At 34.0% G+C, this 19907-nt stretch overlaps 2 protein-coding genes, 1 long non-coding RNA gene and 1 pseudogene across 3 annotated transcripts; 2 read left to right on the top strand and 2 right to left on the bottom strand.

The window, feature by feature from the left end:
* Positions 1-1017: 1017 nt before the first annotated feature.
* LOC110695370 lies at positions 1018-8684 on the bottom strand (annotated as a pseudogene).
* Positions 8685-11946: 3262 nt separating this feature from the next.
* LOC110695345 lies at positions 11947-12543 on the top strand. The gene is made up of 2 exons (XM_021872594.1): positions 11947-12401; positions 12494-12543. The coding sequence occupies exons 1-2, from the start codon at positions 12001-12003 to the stop codon at positions 12498-12500; spliced, it is 408 nt and encodes a 135-aa protein (XP_021728286.1). The 5' UTR covers positions 11947-12000; the 3' UTR covers positions 12501-12543.
* Positions 12544-12558: 15 nt separating this feature from the next.
* Positions 12559-13104, top strand: LOC110695308 (ankyrin repeat-containing protein ITN1-like). The gene has a single exon (XM_021872566.1). It carries the CDS (start codon positions 12559-12561, stop codon positions 13102-13104), a length of 546 nt encoding a protein of 181 aa, XP_021728258.1.
* Positions 13105-14829: 1725 nt separating this feature from the next.
* On the bottom strand, positions 14830-15485 carry LOC110695346. The gene is made up of 2 exons (XR_002506041.1): positions 15315-15485; positions 14830-15220 (listed from the first exon to the last, which is right to left on the bottom strand). It is a non-coding gene; the product is annotated as an uncharacterized LOC110695346 (long non-coding RNA).
* Between the last annotated feature and the right edge of the window lie 4422 nt (positions 15486-19907).

A 19907-nucleotide genomic window follows, 5' to 3' on the forward strand; every position in this document is an offset into this window, starting at 1 on the left:
AATCAACAATATTACAATTTGGTTCAACAATTTTACAACTTCAAGTCTTCAACCAACAATATTACAACTTCAATTAACAGTTTTTTAACTTGAAAAATTAAAAATAATACCTGAATTGAAGAACAGAAAATCGCCGGTCTCCATTAAGGAGCGCCAACTGCCGGCCGCCGTTGAGGGGAGAGAAGCAGAAAACGGCGACTTATTGTCTTCTTCGATGAGAGTGAGGAGAGAATAAGAAGTTAGGGTCTCCCCCTTCAATGCTCTGTATAACTAAATTGGAATTTGAAGGAATTTTCCCAGAAGCTAAAATTTTTACAAAAAAAAAAAATGTTACTATGGATTTTGAACCCGCGAGTATGCGACCTATGTCTAATAATTTCAGGTTTTCACCACTAGACAGCCACGGGGGTTTAATGAAATTGGGAATTAATTGTTAGTTAGGGGTGTTAATTGAGTTGAGCAGCTCGTAAGCAATTCGAACTCAACTCGGTTAAAATTCGACGCGAGTTGGCTCGACTCGAGACGTTAACAAGCACAAGTTGAGTAAGATTTAGCTCAGCTTGATAGGCTCGTGAGCAACTTGATAATATGTTTTACTGTATTACTATATAATTTAAAAACAAAGTCATCATGATTAAAAAAAAAATGACACTCAATAAGTGTTAATTTATATTATAATAAAATAAAGAATATAAATCTAATCTATTACATATTACTAAAGGTGAAACCTAAAGGGACAAATGTTGGCGTTACATTAGAAATTTTCCCTCCAAATGTATTAGCCAAAAAGAAAAAATAAATAAAGAATAAATAAAAAAAAAATTCTTACTCTACCAAAGGATTGTATCTAGATTATTATATACGCTTTACTAAAAATATAAACTAAACTTTCTAAAATATTAAATACTTTATTATAACTATTAATTATTGTTGTTTTTTTTTTTCAAATATGCTTCATACTCTTAAATAATTGGTGTGTCGAGTACTTATTTTTTTACACAATTTTTATAATTTTGTTGTCATTAAAAGTATTTAACAACTTTGCATCTATTGTACGGGGTTCAACCTAGTAAAAAATAAATAAATATAAAAGCTTATATAAAGCGGGAAAAGAAAATAATAAAACAAAAAAGAATGACATATAATTTTAGAAGGATCAAAACCTTAACGAGCCATGATCGACGAATAATCCACACATTCAAATTTCAAATATTTCTATGGTTTACATAGAATAACGTAACAGTCTACAAATTCAAAACTTTTTTCTTCAAGAAGGAGAATTTTTGCATGGTTTAACCATTAACGAGGGCGGTTCAAATCAGTAATCATATTTATATCCATTGAATGCAGTCCAGAGAACTCTCCAGTACTTGGATTACCACTATAACCATTTGAAGGCACAGGGTAAAGATCATGTTGGCCAGTTAAGCCGATTGTCTCCTCGTAGTTGTGCTCGGCCCAAGGATGCCTGTTCTGCTTTTTTAACCCCTCTAGTTCAAGAGCCACTTCTTTCATGGTAGGTCTATCTTCACCCTTGACATTAAGGCAATTCTTAACGAGTTTTGCCAGTGTAACTAGCTGCACTTCACTAGCTTCCCTCACCAACTGAGGATCAAGGATTTCCATTAAACGATCTTCCTTCAATGATAGGACAAAGTATGTAGCCAAATTTCTTTCTTCCTGTTTCCTTTCAAAGGAAAGGGGTTTCTCTTTGGTCAAGAGCTCGGCAAGAAACAACACCAAAGCTATAAACATCACTTTTCTCCGTTAATTGACTTGTATGGAAGTACTCTGGATCCAAATATCCCATTGTCCCTTGAACTAATGTTGTCACCTGACTTTGATCAATTGGTATTAACCTTGAGGCACCAAAATCAGCTATTTTTGCCGTATAACTTTCGTCAACTAGTATGTTGGTAGATTTAACATCCCTATGAATTATTGGTATTGAAGCGGCTGAATGAAGATATGCAAGCGCATCAGCAGCCTCTGCAGCAAGTCTAATACGATTTGCCCAAGTAAGCCAAGATGTGATACCCTTACTCTTATGGATATGTTCGAAGAGAGTACCATTCGAGATGAATTCATACACGAGCAAAGGTACCTCGGTCTCAAGACAACATCCTAAAAGTTTCACCACATTTCGATGGTTGATTTGTGTAAGGATGACTACTTCATTTATAAACAACTCAACTTGGGACTCATCTGCAACTTTAGATTTTTTAATTGCAACTTCACGTCCATCCTTTAAAATCCCCTTGTATACTGTACCATAACCACCTTTACCTAATATATGATCTTCACTATAATTATTTGTTGCCACTTTTAATTCGTCTGCAGAAAATATTTTGGACGACTCCATAGTTCCTCCCTTTTGAGAAAGTTGTTGTTTCATTAAAAGTCCTCCATTTTGCTCAAAGAACTTCTCTCTCAATTTCATAAGCTTCTTCCTTCTGGCGCTAAAATAGATCCAACCCACTAATATTAGCAAGAATATGACTCCAAAGCTCATACCTGACAAAGCAATTTCGGCAAAATTTTGGTTATGTTCCCAATTTTTTACATTATGTTGGTGTAAGAAGCAAAAGATAACTAAAATAAACGTTAAATAATAGTACTACTTCTCATTCGATCAGGAATTACATAGACGCCTATTGTATAGGCTCTACAATAACATATTTTTACTAAAAAAAATAGAAAATGCTAGTAGCACTTGGGGGATTAACATGGACCACCACTACAAGAAAATTGTTTTTTGGCAACAAGTTTTGGCAACAACAATTTTTTTCATTGCAAAAGATAAATTTCAGCAACGGGGAAATCTAGGTCGTTACTAAAGATTGTTGCCATAAAACAATTTTCACTTTCCCTCCACATATATCAAGCGGCGGGAATTGCCAAAAGGGGGAGTTATTTTTGGCAACAAACATTTTGTTAGCAAAAAACATTATTATGTATGTGCTTTCTCGTTATAATAAATTAATAAGTTTTTTACTACAAAGGTTGTCGTTGTGAAAAATATTTTTAAAATAAAAAAAAATACAATTATAATTCTGGAGGGTTCTAATTCCCCTTTCAGATCTAGGTCTAATTCTCCAATCTCTCTCTCGCATCTCAAAATTTCCTCGCTCATCCCCACTTCTCACCGCGGTTCTCTAGTGATTTTCTCATCTTTCGGTGGTCCACCTTCAATTCCTCTTTCCAACAGCTTGTCTGCATACTCCCCCAATCTTTAAAATTTCTTGGAATTATAATAGCTTTTGTTGTTGATGGCTAAGCAGGTATTACATTCTTATTTATAATATGTATTGGAAAATCTCTCATATTATCTAAATCTACTCCATAGCAGGTTAATTCCGCCTTAGTGTTTGCTTCGATACCCACTTCACTCTCAGGTAAATGATTGATTTTTTAGTTTCTGAAATTATAATTAATTGTATTAATTTGGGTATTGTTATAATTAGGATTTTATTCATACTATATATCGATTTTGTTTCTTGTAGTTTCTTCTTTTTAATGATAGTAATATTTTAGGAACAGTGGCTAAAGTAGCAGCAAAATTTAGTGGATCTTCAGAAAAAGTATATATTTGTATAGATTTTCTATTATTGCATCCTCTTTTATTATGTTAGATTTATAGTGTAAATTTTGACATCTGCATGTTTAGCTATATACTTGAAAGTTTTGGAGTTTCTTGTGTGGCTCAATTTGTTCATCAATTTATTTGAAGTTGGCTAAAACAATATGAAAAGATTCGCAGATCTAATTGCTGATGCTTAATTCTTTTCTTGTCTTTCTCTGGTTTTGTACCTTAGTATGCTCCTATACTCAGAATAGTTTTTTTTTAAAAAAAAAAATAACTTCACAAGCTATCATAGATAAGTACTAGGAATGCTATTGAATGATGTCTTTTAATTTTTAGTACTACGTACTCAAAAGTTCATTGAACAAACATTGCTCATAGTGAGGCATACTCTGTAGTTTTGTAATGGATAGTATTTGAATGGCTTGTCGGGTCGTCTTATTTGTGTTCTATATGCAGTGTTGTTGCATGCATGCGTGGTCTATTTGATTATAAGAGGTATTATGGTTAAGTAATTTGTGGTAGCTACTAGGTTCTTGTGAGTGTATGTGTATTACACTAGTGTATGTAGTAGTTGTTAGGTGTGTGTGAGTGTATTACACTAATGTAAGTCCTGGTTGTTCTTGGTGGTGTTGTAGGCTAAGCTAGTAGGGCCTTTTGTGATGTTGGCAGTTGTAGAGCTCTGGATTGTGACACTATGAGCATAAGTAAGGGGGTTATAACTTATAAGCTGTTCTTTTCTTACTTTAATTTCATACTAGTATATGTATTATGAGGTGCTCTTTCCTTACTTTCAATTTGGGTGTGTTTAAGTATTTGATGTATCTTTATTTTACTTTCTTTTCTCATTAATGATATAGTGGTAGTAGTACTCTAATACTATGTTTCTTTGGATGGAGTTTACTCAGTAATATAAGTGGATTTGTTTATGTAGGTCATAATTAAGATCCTAAATGGCTTTACTTACTCAGCAATAGAAGTTTTTATTAATCAATTTGTTAAAACCCAAAGGGATGTCTTTTTCATTGATTTTGAGCTTGTTGAACTTTTTGTTCTGAATTAAAAATACCATTACTATATATATATATATACACACACAACCAATCTAGAATACATGTGTGCCACTCATTTTTATTTATATGTGAATATGTAGTTGGGGGATATTAGAAAACTTGATTCATCTGAGCAACCGAGAAAAGAAGCTGCTCATAAAAGTTTGGTTCAAACTCTTACAGTCATAAGTTAAGCTACGAAAATATAACTTATATAGAAGTACAAAGTATATTCAGTGGTGCAGTGTAAAAGTTGAATTAATATAATGCTAGATACTTTTGCTATATGATAGTTTTGAGCATGTAAGTTCTCCTTGAAACTTATCATTGCAAGGTAGAGTTTTTTGGTTTTTTCCTCTATGATAGAATACTACTATCTTCCCATATATAAATCATGTTTTCCCGTTCATAAATGTGGTTGAAATATTGAGTATGTCCTAATAGACATTTTTTGTATGTGTTGGTACGGGGGCATTCGGGGATCATAATGAAAATCAAGAATGACGAAGTGACGTACAAAGAGATCATTTTAAAGATATAAAATGTATATTTACTAGTAAATGAATGTATATCTTATTTTTCTTATGCGTTGTCAAAATTACCTATAAACTTCTAGCTATTTTTTATTGGAAAATAAAGTATAATGTAAATTTCAATGATCTATGAAATGAGTTTAACTTCCTAATGCCTTCGTTGGAAATTAATCCATTATTTCTTAATTATATTGTTATAAAATTTGTATAATTTGAATATAAATTTGTTTAATTTATATTTATAAAGCACATGATAATTTAATTCTGTAACAAAAACTTTCAGCAACAAAATTTGTTGTTGCTAAAGTAAAAATGTTTTTAACAACAACTACTATTGTTGCAGAAAAGTTCTAAGTACAAAACAAAAAAAGTTTTCAGCAACAAAATTTGTCATTGCTAAAGTAAAAATATTTTTAACAACAACTATTATTGTTGCGAAAAACTTCTAATCACATACTCCGTATCAGGTAATATTGAAATTTGGCAACAACAACATTTTTGCTATAGAAATGTTGTAGCGAAAGAATAATTTTTTGGCAACAAAAATAAGTCGTTGCAAATACTTTGGTAACGGCATCATGGATAATAAGCGAAAGTCGTTGCAAAAAATGTAAACTTGTTGCCAAAGATATTTTTAACAGCTTCTTTCGTTGCCAAAAAGCAAACAAATAATCGGACTAAAATTAAAGTGACTAACTAAATACTTTGAACTTTAGAATTGAAGCACTAAATAAAACTTTAACAATTACCTAAACTGAACCTTGTAACGAATTGTGAATGGTCACTTGTACAACCAGTGCACTCTTAAGACCATCACCACGGTGTCCTTTCGGACAAGAGCACTTGTAGCCGCCAAGGCTATTAGAGCAGAAATGAGAGCAAGGCTTGATTGGACCTGTGCACTCATCAATATCTGCCAAAACAAATTTATGACGATAATCATTATGGACAATCTATCATACATCCATTCCGATTATGATATTCTCTTCAATTATGTTGCAAGATGAGGATACATAATGACACAAACGATTAAATTTAAATTAAGTATCATGTTAAATGCACAATGTAATTAACTATACTACAAGAGGGAATTCGAAATGAAGTTCGACAACATTGTGGAGTATGACGGAAAAAAAAGTAAAAACATATATATTTCACCACGAATACTACAAAAATATAGACATTTAGCAACAGATCAAATTCGTTGCTAGATTGTACTTTTCTGTCGCTAAATATAGGTAGCGACAGATTTTGAAACGGAATTACTCCGTTGGCAAAACTGTTGTCGCTAAATGAGACTAACGCCGTTGTATTTGTTCTCCATTGCTGAACTTAGCAACGGATTTTTATTTTCCGTCGCTGGTTTTTAGCACGAATTATTTTTTATCTGTCGTTGGTATCAGCAACGGAAAAAAAAACGCTGTCTCTAAATTTAGCACGGAAAAAATTATTTTGTGTCTAAAAGTAGATGCTATTCAGTTCGACCTCACTCGGGTCAACCTAATTCAGCTTTGCATGTAAGGCTCCTTGAATCCCCAATCTCAAGAATCGCAATAGGTAGGAGTCGAACCCGTGACCTCAAAGTCACATAGTGAAACTCTTACCAACTATACAAATATTATTTGTTTACTTCTAGTTTAGAAAACGAATTTTCAAATCCGTTTCTAATTTAGAAACAAAATTTCAAATCCGTCTCTAATTTAGTTTACATAATTCGTCTTTAAAGTAATATTTTACATAATTCGTTTCGAAAATAATTTAGAGACGGAATTAAAAATCCGTCGCTCATATCAGCAACGGAAAAAAAAAAATCGTCTCTTAATTTAGCAACGGAAAAAAAAAAATCCATCTCTAAATTTAGCAACTGAAAAAAAATCCGTTTTTAATTTAGCAACGGATTTTTTAGAAATGAATTTTTTAAATTCCGTTTCTAAATTAATTTAGAGATGAATTTTTTAATTCCGTCTCTAATTTAGAAATGGATCGACTTCCATTGCTAGATTTCCGTTTCTATATGGACATTTTTTTGTAGTGGTTGTGAGGCGATTATTTTGTTAAAAGTTGCATTCAATTAAGTTGCACTCAACTGTGACACAAAATAATGTTCAAACTTATTCTTAGAAAATGTACTTATTAAAATATAGTAGTAATATTGTCAAAAAAGTACTTACTCCCCCTGTTTTTTTAAATGTCCCATTTGATCATCATCATAATTGTTAATGTGAAACTTTGATCAATGATTTTTAAATTGATAATAAGAGCAAGTAAAACTTAAAACTGGTCAAACTAATTGAGATCATGAGAAGAGAGAGATTTAATACTCGGGTAATAAAATAAGAAAATATGTCAAAAGAAAAAGTAAGACTCTAAAAACGGACAAAAAAAAAGAAGGGTTGATGCATGAAAGAACTGACCTGTACAACCAGGGCTAAGGTAAGGATTACCCTGATAACCAGAAAGACAGCTACAACGATATCCTAATCCGTTATCAAAATCGGTACAGTCGTATTTTTGTTGGCAAGCATATGTAGCCGGATCCCCTTGGCCTGACTACAGGTCTGATTAACTCCAACAAACCAATCGAGCATGACCGGGATTTCATCCTTCATCCTGCTTATGAACATTGGATCGGAAAGATTTGCTAGATTAAAGGTGAACTTATCCTGCTCCGCAGGAAAGCGTGACCACAAGGATTGAAGTAGGACACATTTGTGTGATTGTCTAAGCTTGTTACGGATGTTATAAAACGTTTTCAACCCTTTGGAATGGATGTTTGGCAGCAACCAATCCCGGTACACGATCCATTAAGCACTTGATCTGGCCTGGCACACACTGCAATACACCCACTTGTAAAGGGGGTCGAGGAACGACCCAAGGTGCCTTGGATCAAAGCTAAGTCATCGCAACCTACAACGACAAACTTGTTCGCTATGTCTGAAAACACGAGTGGTAAATCGTCAAGATTTATCCATGCCGAACGCAATGATCTAGTGGAATTATCTATCTCCCTCCTTGGTAGCATCTAGTTGCCATATAGTTTCGAATTCGCATCTGCACATTATCGAAAAGATCCAAGACCTCAAGGTTAGTCGTACCCAAGAAGGATTTCGGAGGGTCAAAGGAGGTGTTACAATTTATAATGTACATGCTACTAAGGGAACATGCTCCGTCTAGCCCAAATCCAAATGGTATTGAATGGTTAAGTTTCCGCATTTAGTTGGGCAACCGGTTTTTGCAATAGGGGTGGCGGCAAATGTGATCATAGCCAAACTCGACCAAAACCATGAGAAGAGAAGAAAGAGAGATCGTTTTATCGAACATGCTTAGTTCTTTTTGGTTTGTTAGTTAAGAAAGGTGAGTCATTTTACGTACCCTAAGCTAATCTACTTATCTATGGCTTATGGACGACAAATCAAAGTCAACCACAAGAGAGAAAACGATAGCACAATGGAATAATTAACTGCCTGAGAGTGAACGTTGGAAACTTGGAATGATGATTGAGATTGAAGTTGACATCTTTTAGCACAACAAGCTTGTTTAATCCCTGAATATATACTCGGTCTTTGTTGAGCTAAGCTTAATCTTTCTATGTGATAGGACGGCGATTGGATTTAAAATTTATGTGGCAGTGAATTTATGTGGCAGTGATATTGGACTATTGGCCTTTTCTATCGAGATATCGCTATCTCCTAAACATAAACCGTCTCAATTATCTCCATACTTTACAAAAGGCCTTATATTGTCTGCTTTCGATCTCATGGTCTTGTGTTGATTTAATGGTGGGAGTTCGATCAACTTTGTGAATTTGAGGTTACAAGTTATCTTTAACGTGTTAATATGTTTAAACAAAATTCGTTCATACAAATATTTGCACTCCGTAAGTGTTGAAATTCATTGTAGCCCACTTGTGAGTTGTGAGTGTCCCACATTAAAGAAAGCGGAGAGATAGTTCCACTTTATAAGATTGAGGAGTTACTCCTACTATTGCCAATTGATTTTTGTATGGAAACTCCTAAACTAAGACATTCTTAGTTCATTCCTTCACTTTTTACCAAGTTGCCTAAAAAGAGCAAGTGATTATTAATTTGTTTTACTACAGAAAAATAAAAAAATAAATAAATAGTTTTTTCTGTTCTAGACTTCGATCTAGTGACAAACGCAATACTTCAGTTTTATCAAACACCTAGCCTGGGCTAAACTTAAGAAGAATTATTGTGTCTGGCTCTTGGGCTGAACATAAGAAGAATTAATCTGGCCATTGGGCTAGGCAATGCTAGTCAACTGATTCATTGACTTTTATTTTTGAATTAGATAATTAAGGTCGTCATAAATGATGATTCCTCATAAAAAAATAACCTATTCAAAGTACCAACTAAGTTTTATTCTCTTATTAATCAATCAGGATTAAATATGCAATTTACTAATTAAAATGCGTTGTCATTAGCCATGAACTATTTTAATAATGCATGCCACAATTATAAAGAGGAGTCATCAACAGCATTTGCGCTAGCTGTTTCAGTTTGGCTTGAGAAATAGCTCAAAATAGTGAAGTATAGTACTTTAATTTCTCACTACTCAGGTAGGGAAATCACAGGCCGGATTCATGGGAGTTTGGTCATCAAGACCACGGGCCGAAGGCGTACGTGGCCAGGAGAGTGACAATGGTAGCGCTAGATTCTGTAAGTTTGTTCTTTTCTACAGATTTCTCTATTAATAAGTATAAATGCTAGTGCTATGATCAGAATAAGTATAAATGTTTGTCTACTCGTACAAACATTTATGGTTTGCCTTCTATGCTTCACTAATATAAACGATCAATTTATCCGGTAATTGTATGCTGCATGCATGTTCAAATTCAAGAACCATGTAAAGGAAGAAGAAGAAATGCTGTTCAAATATTAACAAAATAAATGCAAAATTTTATATTACTCTACAATATATCCAAGTTTAAAGATTCCTTTTTAAAGTCAAAGTCAATTAGCCAATGATGAAGATCAGGAGGGTATCACACATCCAAAAACTTTCACGATTCATCAATAATGTATGAAATAGTATTTAATTTAATACTTAGATGCATAATTGCATCATTATTGTACGTAGGGATTAACTAAACGATGATAATTAATAATAAGCATTAAAGAAATTGTTTTCTTCAACGGAAAAAGGTGTCTATCTAATTTATTAACTAATATTAAAATAGGTCATGCTAACAAAAAAAAATCAAATGAGCAAAGAAAAGAAAAGAGTAATTCCCTGTTCCTCACTGTGAGGAACAAATTTTATTCCTCATGGGGTATGTGTCAAGAGTAGAGAGGTCCACCCAAAATTGACAGACGGTCCCCACTAGTGAAAAACATCACATTATTTTCCAAAATGCCATTATGAGGAACAAAAGTGTTGCTCATGATGAGAAATTAGGGCTCCCTCGAAAAAAAACCTTTAGTGCAACTACCTCTACGTACACCTAGGTGCATGCATATAAAAGTTTCTAATTAAAGAGATTGAAGGTTCATATCTTTTATAGAAATGTTACAACAATTTTGGCACAAGTTTATAAAGAAAATGATGAGAATAATACGGGATGGGGGATGATGAGAGTAGAAGTAGTTACCGCAAAGTTTGCATTTCAACTAAGCTGCCATGGCATCAAACAATGCAAGTCTTACATAATGTTTATGCTGATACTTATTTTGTAAATGGCATCTCTAGTGAGCCGGCGTGCAGAGGGCGGGTGGAGAACAAGTTGAAGGACCTAGGAGGTTACCTGCCTTTGTATAAAGCTGTTGTTAGAGGTGACTGGAATGAAGCCAGGAAATTCTTGGATGAAGACCTGAAGCACTAATTGCTAAGATCACCATAGCGTCTGAAACAGCACTTCACATTGCGGTTGGCACAGGAAAAGATCTAGAGTTTGTGGAGAAATTGATAAGGAGGATGTCCCCTGAAGATTTGGCACTCACTGATCAAATGGGAGACTGCACTATCAGTAGCTGCAGTGGTTGGCAATATTCGAGCAGCTAAGTTATTGGTGAACATACACTGGAAGTAACATTTAATTTCCTAGCTAGAAATATTTCTTGCTATTTATGTAGGTTTTTATTTCCTAGGAAGTGCTACAAGTTCAAAGTTATCGAAAGGTTTTCTAATAAAAATTTAAAATATGTATCATAATGAGATGTTGGGACAATAGTACAAGAATTTCAAAACGAATGGGGTTAATTAATATAGCTTAGTCTCTAGAGAAGAGTCGTTGAAAATGATCTTTAATATTTTGATCTCTATGAGTTTATCAGGCATTGGTCTCTATTTGGTTGAACGGTACCCGGAGATGGCTACAGCTGAGGTACATGGTGTGGGTTCCCCGTTGGCTGTGCTAGCCAGAAAGACTAATGCTTTCCCCAGTGGTGCTGTTTCACATTGGCAACTACTATATGATCATCATGGTATGCTATTCTATAATCCAAATTCTTGATTCATTGTTAATATTGACTACGTTTACAATACACCCCAAAACTGGTATACTTCCCCTGTTTCACTAAAATTGCCTATTTAACAAGTAAAAGAAGACATATAAAGTTAATAGAGAAAAAGGAGGGAATAAAATACTTCCCCTGTTTCACTAAAAAGAATTGCACAATAATGCAATAGGAAAGTGATTTAAGCACAATGATCATGATTGTTGAGAAAGTTAATTTGAAGCTCCACGAATATACCTACATTAGGAAGGGAAATGCTATAGCTATTTAGCTACTCCGTATTTTAACATTAAGTACTTATTTGGGTGTGTGTTGTTGTAGTTAAATATCCTATAAAACTGCAACAAAGAGCGCAGATGCAACATGACGCACTTGAGCTTGTCAAAAGCTTGTGCATGGAGATATTAGAGTTGGACGATGCCAAAGCCTTCTCTTTATTTCAACAACCACTTTTAATTGCCGCAAATTTAGGCACTCACGAAATTATAGAAGAGATTGTAGACGTATTTCCTCCAGCAATTTGGGCTTCGGATGAGGAGAATCATAACGTGTTTCAACTTGCTGTCTTACATCGTCGAGAAAATGTTTTCAATCTTATACATCAAATGAGTGATTACAAGCATCTAATCACAAGATATATAGATCACCGCATGATAATAACATATTACATTTGGCTGGCAAGTTACCATCTTCAGACAGGCTTAATCTTGTATCGGGTGCAGCTTTACAAGTTCAACGGGAGTTGCAATGGTTTAAGGTTTGCTTGCTGATTCTTCTACCACTTTTGTTTTCTCAAACACGATTAATTTATACGAGTATTCATAATGTAAACTCCGTATATGTTTTCAGGAAGTGAAGAAGTTTGTGCAGCCTGGCCAAAAAGAGGCAATAAACAAAGATGGGAAAACCCATGGATGGTTTTCAAGGAGGCACACGAACAATTGATGAAAGACGGAGAAGCATGGATGAAGACTACAGCACAATCATGTACAGTTGCCGCGACACTGATTGCAACAGTAGCGTTCAATGCAGGACTTAAAGTTCCTGGTGGTGATAGCAAAGATGGCCTTTCCCAATTTTTTAATGATACTTCCTTTGGTGTATTTGCTGTGGCAGACGCTATATCTCTATTCTCTTCGGTCACTTCCATACTAATGTTTTTGTCAATCCTAACATCGCGTTACTCAGAAGATGACTTCCGAGTTGCACTACCAAGGGGGTTGGTTGTTGGAATGAGCATGCTTTTCATTTCCATAATAAGCATGATGATAGCCTTCAGCTCAGCAATCTACCTTGTGTTCGGTTATCTGAGGGCTCGAATTGTGATTCCGGTGGGTTCGATCCTTGTTCTGCCAGTAACCTTGTATGTGCTGTTGATCCCTCTCTATCAAATAATTACAAGGTCCAAACTCATTGGACCTGGACTTTTCGGCAAACAAAGTACCCGCATACTTCACTAAGGAAGGATTTTTCATTATCCTCATATAATTACCTGAAAATAAAGAGAGATTTATTGGCTGAGGGGTAACTTGGTTATGACATATATATAAAACTAGATCTATATGGCACGATGGTTATTTTAAATTTCATAATTCATACAGTAACTATTTTGAAAAAGTAAGTAAAATTTAAGGGCATACATTATCACCCCAGTGGCGGACCCAGGAATTTCCGACTGGTGAGTCACAATTGATAACCAAATATGTAAAAAGAAAAAATTTACCAAAATTCCCAAGAGAAATTATTTACAAAGATCATCCAAATAGAAAATTGACAAGATTACAGTACTAACTAATAATTAACAAGCTTAAAATTGACAAGACTAAAATTAACAAACTAATAATTAACAAGCTAATAATTGACAACATGACAAGCTTAGCTCTCTAATAATTAACAAACTAATAATTGACAAGATTAAAATTTGTACAAGCATTAGGTTCACATTTCATCAAAAACCCAACAACATTAACAAAAGGTTCAAAGTTAGTATTTTTTTTTAAAAAAAAACTTAGAAAATAATTTATTTATTTATTTTTTTAAAAAAAACTTAAAAAATATTTTGGGCCCTGGTGAGTCATTTGACCCACCAGGCATAAGGCCAAGTCCGCCAATGATCATCCCTTGACTTACAGTAATAGAGATTTTTCATTTCTTTTTTAAGATATTTGCCTCTTAGAAACAAAAATAATGTTTGAGTTATTTACATGGAGATTTTATTTGGACTATTTCATATACTGTGTATAAGTTAAATTTTTCTTAATTATGTAACTTATTCTTAATAATGTATGAGTCTATAGGAATATCAATCATGGTATCCCTCTTATAAAGATATCGCCAATAATATACAATTGGGATCTCCAAGGTATCATGTCCTAGTGTGTGCAACCACCACAAACTTGGATTAGGTGGAGATAGCTCTTTTCTAACTACTTTGTGTACTCAAGAGGATGCTATATTTTTTTGGAAAAAAAAAAAAAAAAAAAAAAAAAAAAAAAAAAAATTGGATTAGGTTTGGTCATTTAGTTTAGTTTATGACTGCAACAGCTCAGTAATTGTTCAATGAGATTTTGTTCTTTTTTAAAACTTATCTCGAAACTGCAACAACTTTTGGTTGAATTGGTACTCAAGCGAGATTCTATATGAGAATACATGTCATTTTATTATATACTAGTTTAACTCTTGTACGATATACGGTTTAACAAAAAGAACACAAATTGATTAATATTACAAATTTAAAAGCATCATAATTTTACAATTAATTGAAATGCTTTTAAAAATAAAACAATTGTGTTACATTGAATATTAATCAAAATTATAAAACAAAGGAATCAATAACTGTACACATTAAAAAAATAAAAATAAATAAAAAATAAAAAAATAAAATAAAATAAAAAAAACAGAGAGAAAATTTAAATATTGAAATAAGAAAGAGGCACCAAAACAACGTAATTGAGGAAGAAGAAAAGCAATAAGGGGCCATTTGGTTTGCACAGGGGAATCAGAATAGAATGCAGAAAGGGAATGAAGAAGAAAGGAATGGATTAACCCTGATTTGCCCTAGTTGTTTGGTTGTATCCAGGAAACGGAATGAAATGCTGACTGATTCCCTTTGTGACTGTTTTGTTCAAACTAGGGAATCAAACCATTCTATACAAATTCATTCGTGCTATAGCAAAAAACTTTCAACAATGGCAAATTCTATAGAAAATTCAATCACCATGAAGGCACTTATGAACAAATTAAAGAGTAATATCAATTTAAAACAAGACAAATCCACAAAGTTACATAAATTCAAGAAAAAAATGAAAACTGCATTACAAAATCAAAACCCCAATTTCTTGAGCTTGAATCAATGGCTGCCACCGCCATTTCCCCCCAAAACCTTTAAACCAACTCTTACCCTCTTTCTCTCTCCTCGGCGAAGAAGAAGAAGACGACGACGGTTGCGACGACGAGCTCGAATTCGACGCCCCTTTGCTCCCCTGTTTCGCGTCGTTTTTCTCCGACGAAGAAGAAGAAGATGAATTGGGTGTAGTAGAATCAGTATCTTGCTCGCAAGAACTATTAGCTCGAATTCTGGTAGTACCCTTCCACAAGTTAGAGGAATTGCAGAAATCCCTAGAAATTGAAACCCTAGAAGAAGAAGAAGAAGAAGAAGAGTAGAAATTACATGAGAAGCTTGAGAAGAGAGAGAGAGAGGGGCGTCGGTGTTCGACTTAGCTTCACCCGCGATCTTGACGTGCACACCGGAAGGCTCGGTCGGACCGTGGCTCACCGGCGGCGGCAACGTCTTCGACCATGGCAGGGAGCATCCAAGCAATGGAGAGGCTTGAGAGGAGAGAGAAAGGGCGTGAGTAATGAAGGGGAATGGGAATGCAAAAGGTAGGGGAGTGGGAATGGGTTTAGGGGATTTTTGGGTAAACCCAAAAATAAAATGGGGGAATGGAAATGACAAAATTGTGAAAACAAACACTAACAAAGGGAATCATTCTCATTCCCTTTCCCCATTCCAGCGAACTAAACGGCCCCTAAGGGTTTTCAATAGTTGGGGGAAATGGGAATAGTACTATTTTCTAGGCATAATAGATGGAAGGATTTAGCAGAAAAGAAAAAAAAAATTATTAAAATAATGTCATCAATACATTTAGGCGGGAAATTTTTTTATGAGAGCATGATATATGTACAATTTAAGAAGATAATGATGTCAACGGTTTCTATTTTAGTATTAATTAATAATAATTAATAATTAATTAATTAATGATTCTAGATATGGTTTGATGATCTAAATAATTATATTTTCAAATAAAGATATATGATGTACAAGGTGGCCAGCACACGCTAATGGCCCATTCATTCTCAAATACAAACTATCAAGCCAACTGGGACATTCATTAAACTTTCTGTCGAGGTCAATTACCATTTCTTAATAAAATTGATTACGACCACACTAATTGGCTTCAACTCCGGCACCACATTAACCAAATTAAATTTGCACCCAAACAAAAAAAAAAAAAAAAAGCCAAAGCGTGTTTTTCGAAGCCACTTGAATTTAATTAAGGACCTGTTCTATTCTTCTTGGAAAAACAGATCTAGAAAATTTTAGATGAGCTAATAATTAGTGATTTAGTATTCTGTCTGTACTCTGATTAAAGTTCATTACATAACGGCTAATTAGTACATATAAATTGAATTCAAAGCCTTTTCTTCTGCTTTTCAAAGTTCCGATAATTATTCAAAGTAAAAATACTTACAAAGTATAATACGTTTTTTTTCCTTTTGAATTCTTGTATAGTATCCATTTCATCCCTATTTGAATTTCACGATCTTCAAATACGTTTTAAAATATACAATATGAGTAAAAATTACAAGGTTTTGATTTTCTAAAATTAGATATTAAAAAGTATTACCCCCGTTTCATATTATGTGCAACATTTACAAAAAACGGATGCTACACATAATGTGCATCAAATGTTTTCTTTCCTTTTTAAGTTGTCATTTCTCTCAGTCTCGCTTCTCATCATATGCATATGTATATGCATATGTATCTTTCTCTCTTGATTTAACACTCACAAAAAAATTGCTCAGGAGTCCGTGTCAAAGCCATTACTGCGCATAGTATGAACAGAGATCGTATAAAAATAAATCCACATGATTCTATTGTTTCTTTTATAATGGTGAAGTTCGTGGTTAAACTTTTTAAAATTTGACACATAAAAATATAATGGATCGCTCTTTAGGGAACAAAGAAGTACTCTCTTTCGAGTGGATAATAGTTAGAGCTGAAATTCAGTTGCTTGAGTCGGGTTTGGTTTGGTCAATGTAACTCAAGTTAGATATGGGTTGGACAAAAGATTAAAGAGTCAAATTTAACTCATACTCTCTTTAACCAGATCTATTTGTCAAATGGCTTTAAGGTCGTGGAACTTCCTTAAACTTGTAAAATCATAAGGATTGAAAAAACACAAACTATTGGGTCAGTCCAACCTGACCAGACATTTCGTCTGTCCAGCTATTATTTGTACGGCAATACAAACTTCTCACACCCTCATTTTCACTCACCACCACCAAGAGTACTCCCACGACATCCTACTTCACTTTCTCTCTCCTCTCTCACCTTTGACCCACCCCTATTTTCTCTCTCCTCAACTTTCTGCTAAATTCCTCCATTTTATTTGTCCATGATTTATGCTTGAATTGAAGAGGATGGAGAGGAGAGAGAAAATATAGATTGTTGATTATATTTGTCCATAATTTATGCTTGAATTGGTTTGATAATTGCTTAAGATTTTCGGATTTTTTGAAAAATGTCCAAAAAATCGATTTGGGGCTTTCTTGGGTGATGTATAATTGTTGAAATTGATTGTCTTATGTAATTGTATGTTGAATTATGAGCGTTTTGATAACAAAAGCATGTATTTTGGTTGAGAAATGAGCATGTTATGTTATACCCACGAGCTTAGTACAGGACCTTCAATGATGGTTTCGCCATTGTAACCTTTTAATTATTTTTATAAAATAAATTATATTGTGTAGATTATATCATCTATAATAAGTTGGATGATATCATCTATAAGTTGGTGTTATCCTCTATAAGTTGGAAGATATCATGTATTGTGTCTATAATATTATCCATACGATGGATGATATCTCCTCTATTGTTTTTTTATATCATTTATTGTTTTTAAGATACGAGTATCTTCTATGAGTTGGATGATATCCTCTATTGTTTTGATAATATCCTCTATTGTTTTTATGATATCTTTCATAAGTTGGATGATATCCTCTATTGGTTCTATGATATAAGCTAGATGATATCATCAAATGTGTATAAGATATCATCAGTGGACTGGATGATATCTTTTATTGGCTACATGATACTCCCTCTGTTTCATAATATTAGTCTCATTTAGAATCTTTTGACTATTAAAAATTAGTAGAGAGAACCTTCTAAATTTTTCTCCCTATATAAGAATAAACAGTCTTATAAGATCTATATTTATTCGTCTCGATGAGTACTTCATTAATATCTAATTTTTATAATTTTTACTATTGTGAGATTAAAGATATTTGCGATAAAAAATTTGCATCGATATAAGTAAATGGGACTAACATTATGAAATGGAGGGAGTATCATTTATAATTTGTGTCTATGATATCCTTTATTCGCTGGATGATATCCTCTATTGGCTATATGATATATTTATAATTGTGTCTATGATATCCTTTATTGGCTGAATGATATCCTCTATTGACGATATGATATCATTTATAATTGTGTCTATAATATCATTTATAGGCTGGATGATATCATCTATATGCTGGACGATATCCTTTATTGGCTATATGATGATATACTCTAACAAACTGTAGTATCTTTTACCAAAGATAATGTACATATCATCTATCAAATACTACATATCCTATAACAAACAATACATATCCTACAACAAAACTGTACGTATCCTCTATTAAATAACACGTATTCTCTAACAAGTTGTACATATCCTCTATCAAATAATACATATCCTGATCAAATATTGCATATCATATATATTTGACGCACGAATTGTTTGGTGCGGCTTGCCGCACCCAATACTTTCTCTAGAAAAAATACTCCCTCCGTTAATTTTTATGTGCAACTTTTACTATTTTGGTCCGCTAAACATTATGTGCAACTTTCTATGTTCTTTCCTCTTTTAGTAAAAAAGAACTAGTCAAATGTCAATTTTACCCTCATTTAAAAAATTAAAACACAATTTACTTACTATAATCAGATTTTATTAATCACTAATTCTCACCCAATTTTCACCCCAACCAACCCAATCTAATTCATCAAATCTTCATCTTCAATTCAAGAAACCCAAAACCATCCTCATTCATCTTCATCTTCATTTTCACCTTCCCCCATATTTTCTCTCTCCTCTTTCAAAACCAGAGACATTCATCTTCATCTTCCCCCATATTTGCTCTCTCCTCTGTCATCCTCATCTTCCCCCATTGATCTTCTTTCTCTCTCTTCAACTTCAACCGGCGATTTCGTGGGTTTTCGTGAGGGTGGTGGTGGTTTCGTGGGGTTGGTACTGGTGGTGGTGAAGCCCGCATTGAAGGCGGCGGTGGTGTTGGTGAAGGCCGTGTGGGTCGTGGTTTTGGGTTTGAGTTGGGGGTTTAATTTCTGGTGGGTTGGTTTTCGTGGGTTGTCGTTTTCGTGGTTCCGTTGATGGGTTTTGGTGGATGGTCATGGATTTGGGTTTGGTGGGTGGGTTTTGGTGGGTGGTTGTGGATTTGGGTTTCGTGGGGTTGTTTGGAGGTGGTGGCCTGGGTTTTTTGTGGGTGGTATGGTGGTGATTTCGTGAGGGTGGTGGTGCTTTCGTGGGGTTGGTTGTGGTGGTGGTTTCGTGGGGGTGGTAGTGGTGGTGGTGAAGCCGGCGGTGGTGTTGGTGAAGGCAGCGTTGGTGTTGGCCGGTCTTGGTGGTGGCAGTGGGTGGTTGATTAATTATTCAAACATTCTCTCTCCACCTTAATTACATACCCCTATAATACATTAATCACCATTATCAAGTTTTGCCTCGTGAACCGTAAAATCCCCCAAAGTTGCACTTAAAAATTAACGGAGGGAGTATATACGTAGTATATGAATTAATAAAAAAAAATAATAAAAAAAGATTAAACAATAGGTATTGTCTAATTGTCCAACTTACACAGCTGACTAGCTAGTTTAAAATTACATCAATACCATGTGTATTACTGTATTAGAGTGGGTATT

The sequence above is a fragment of the Chenopodium quinoa genome, unplaced genomic scaffold (genome assembly GCF_001683475.1).
Source record: "Chenopodium quinoa cultivar QQ74 unplaced genomic scaffold, ASM168347v1, whole genome shotgun sequence".
NCBI lineage: Eukaryota > Viridiplantae > Streptophyta > Magnoliopsida > Caryophyllales > Amaranthaceae > Chenopodium > Chenopodium quinoa.

Bases quoted from the DNA above. Each gene is read 5' to 3' on its own strand.
- LOC110695308 (XM_021872566.1), top strand. From the start codon at position 12,559: ATGGTTTTCAAGGAGGCACACGAACAATTGATGAAAGACGGAGAAGCA.
- LOC110695345 (XM_021872594.1), top strand. From the start codon at position 12,001: ATGCAACATGACGCACTTGAGCTTGTCAAAAGCTTGTGCATGGAGATA.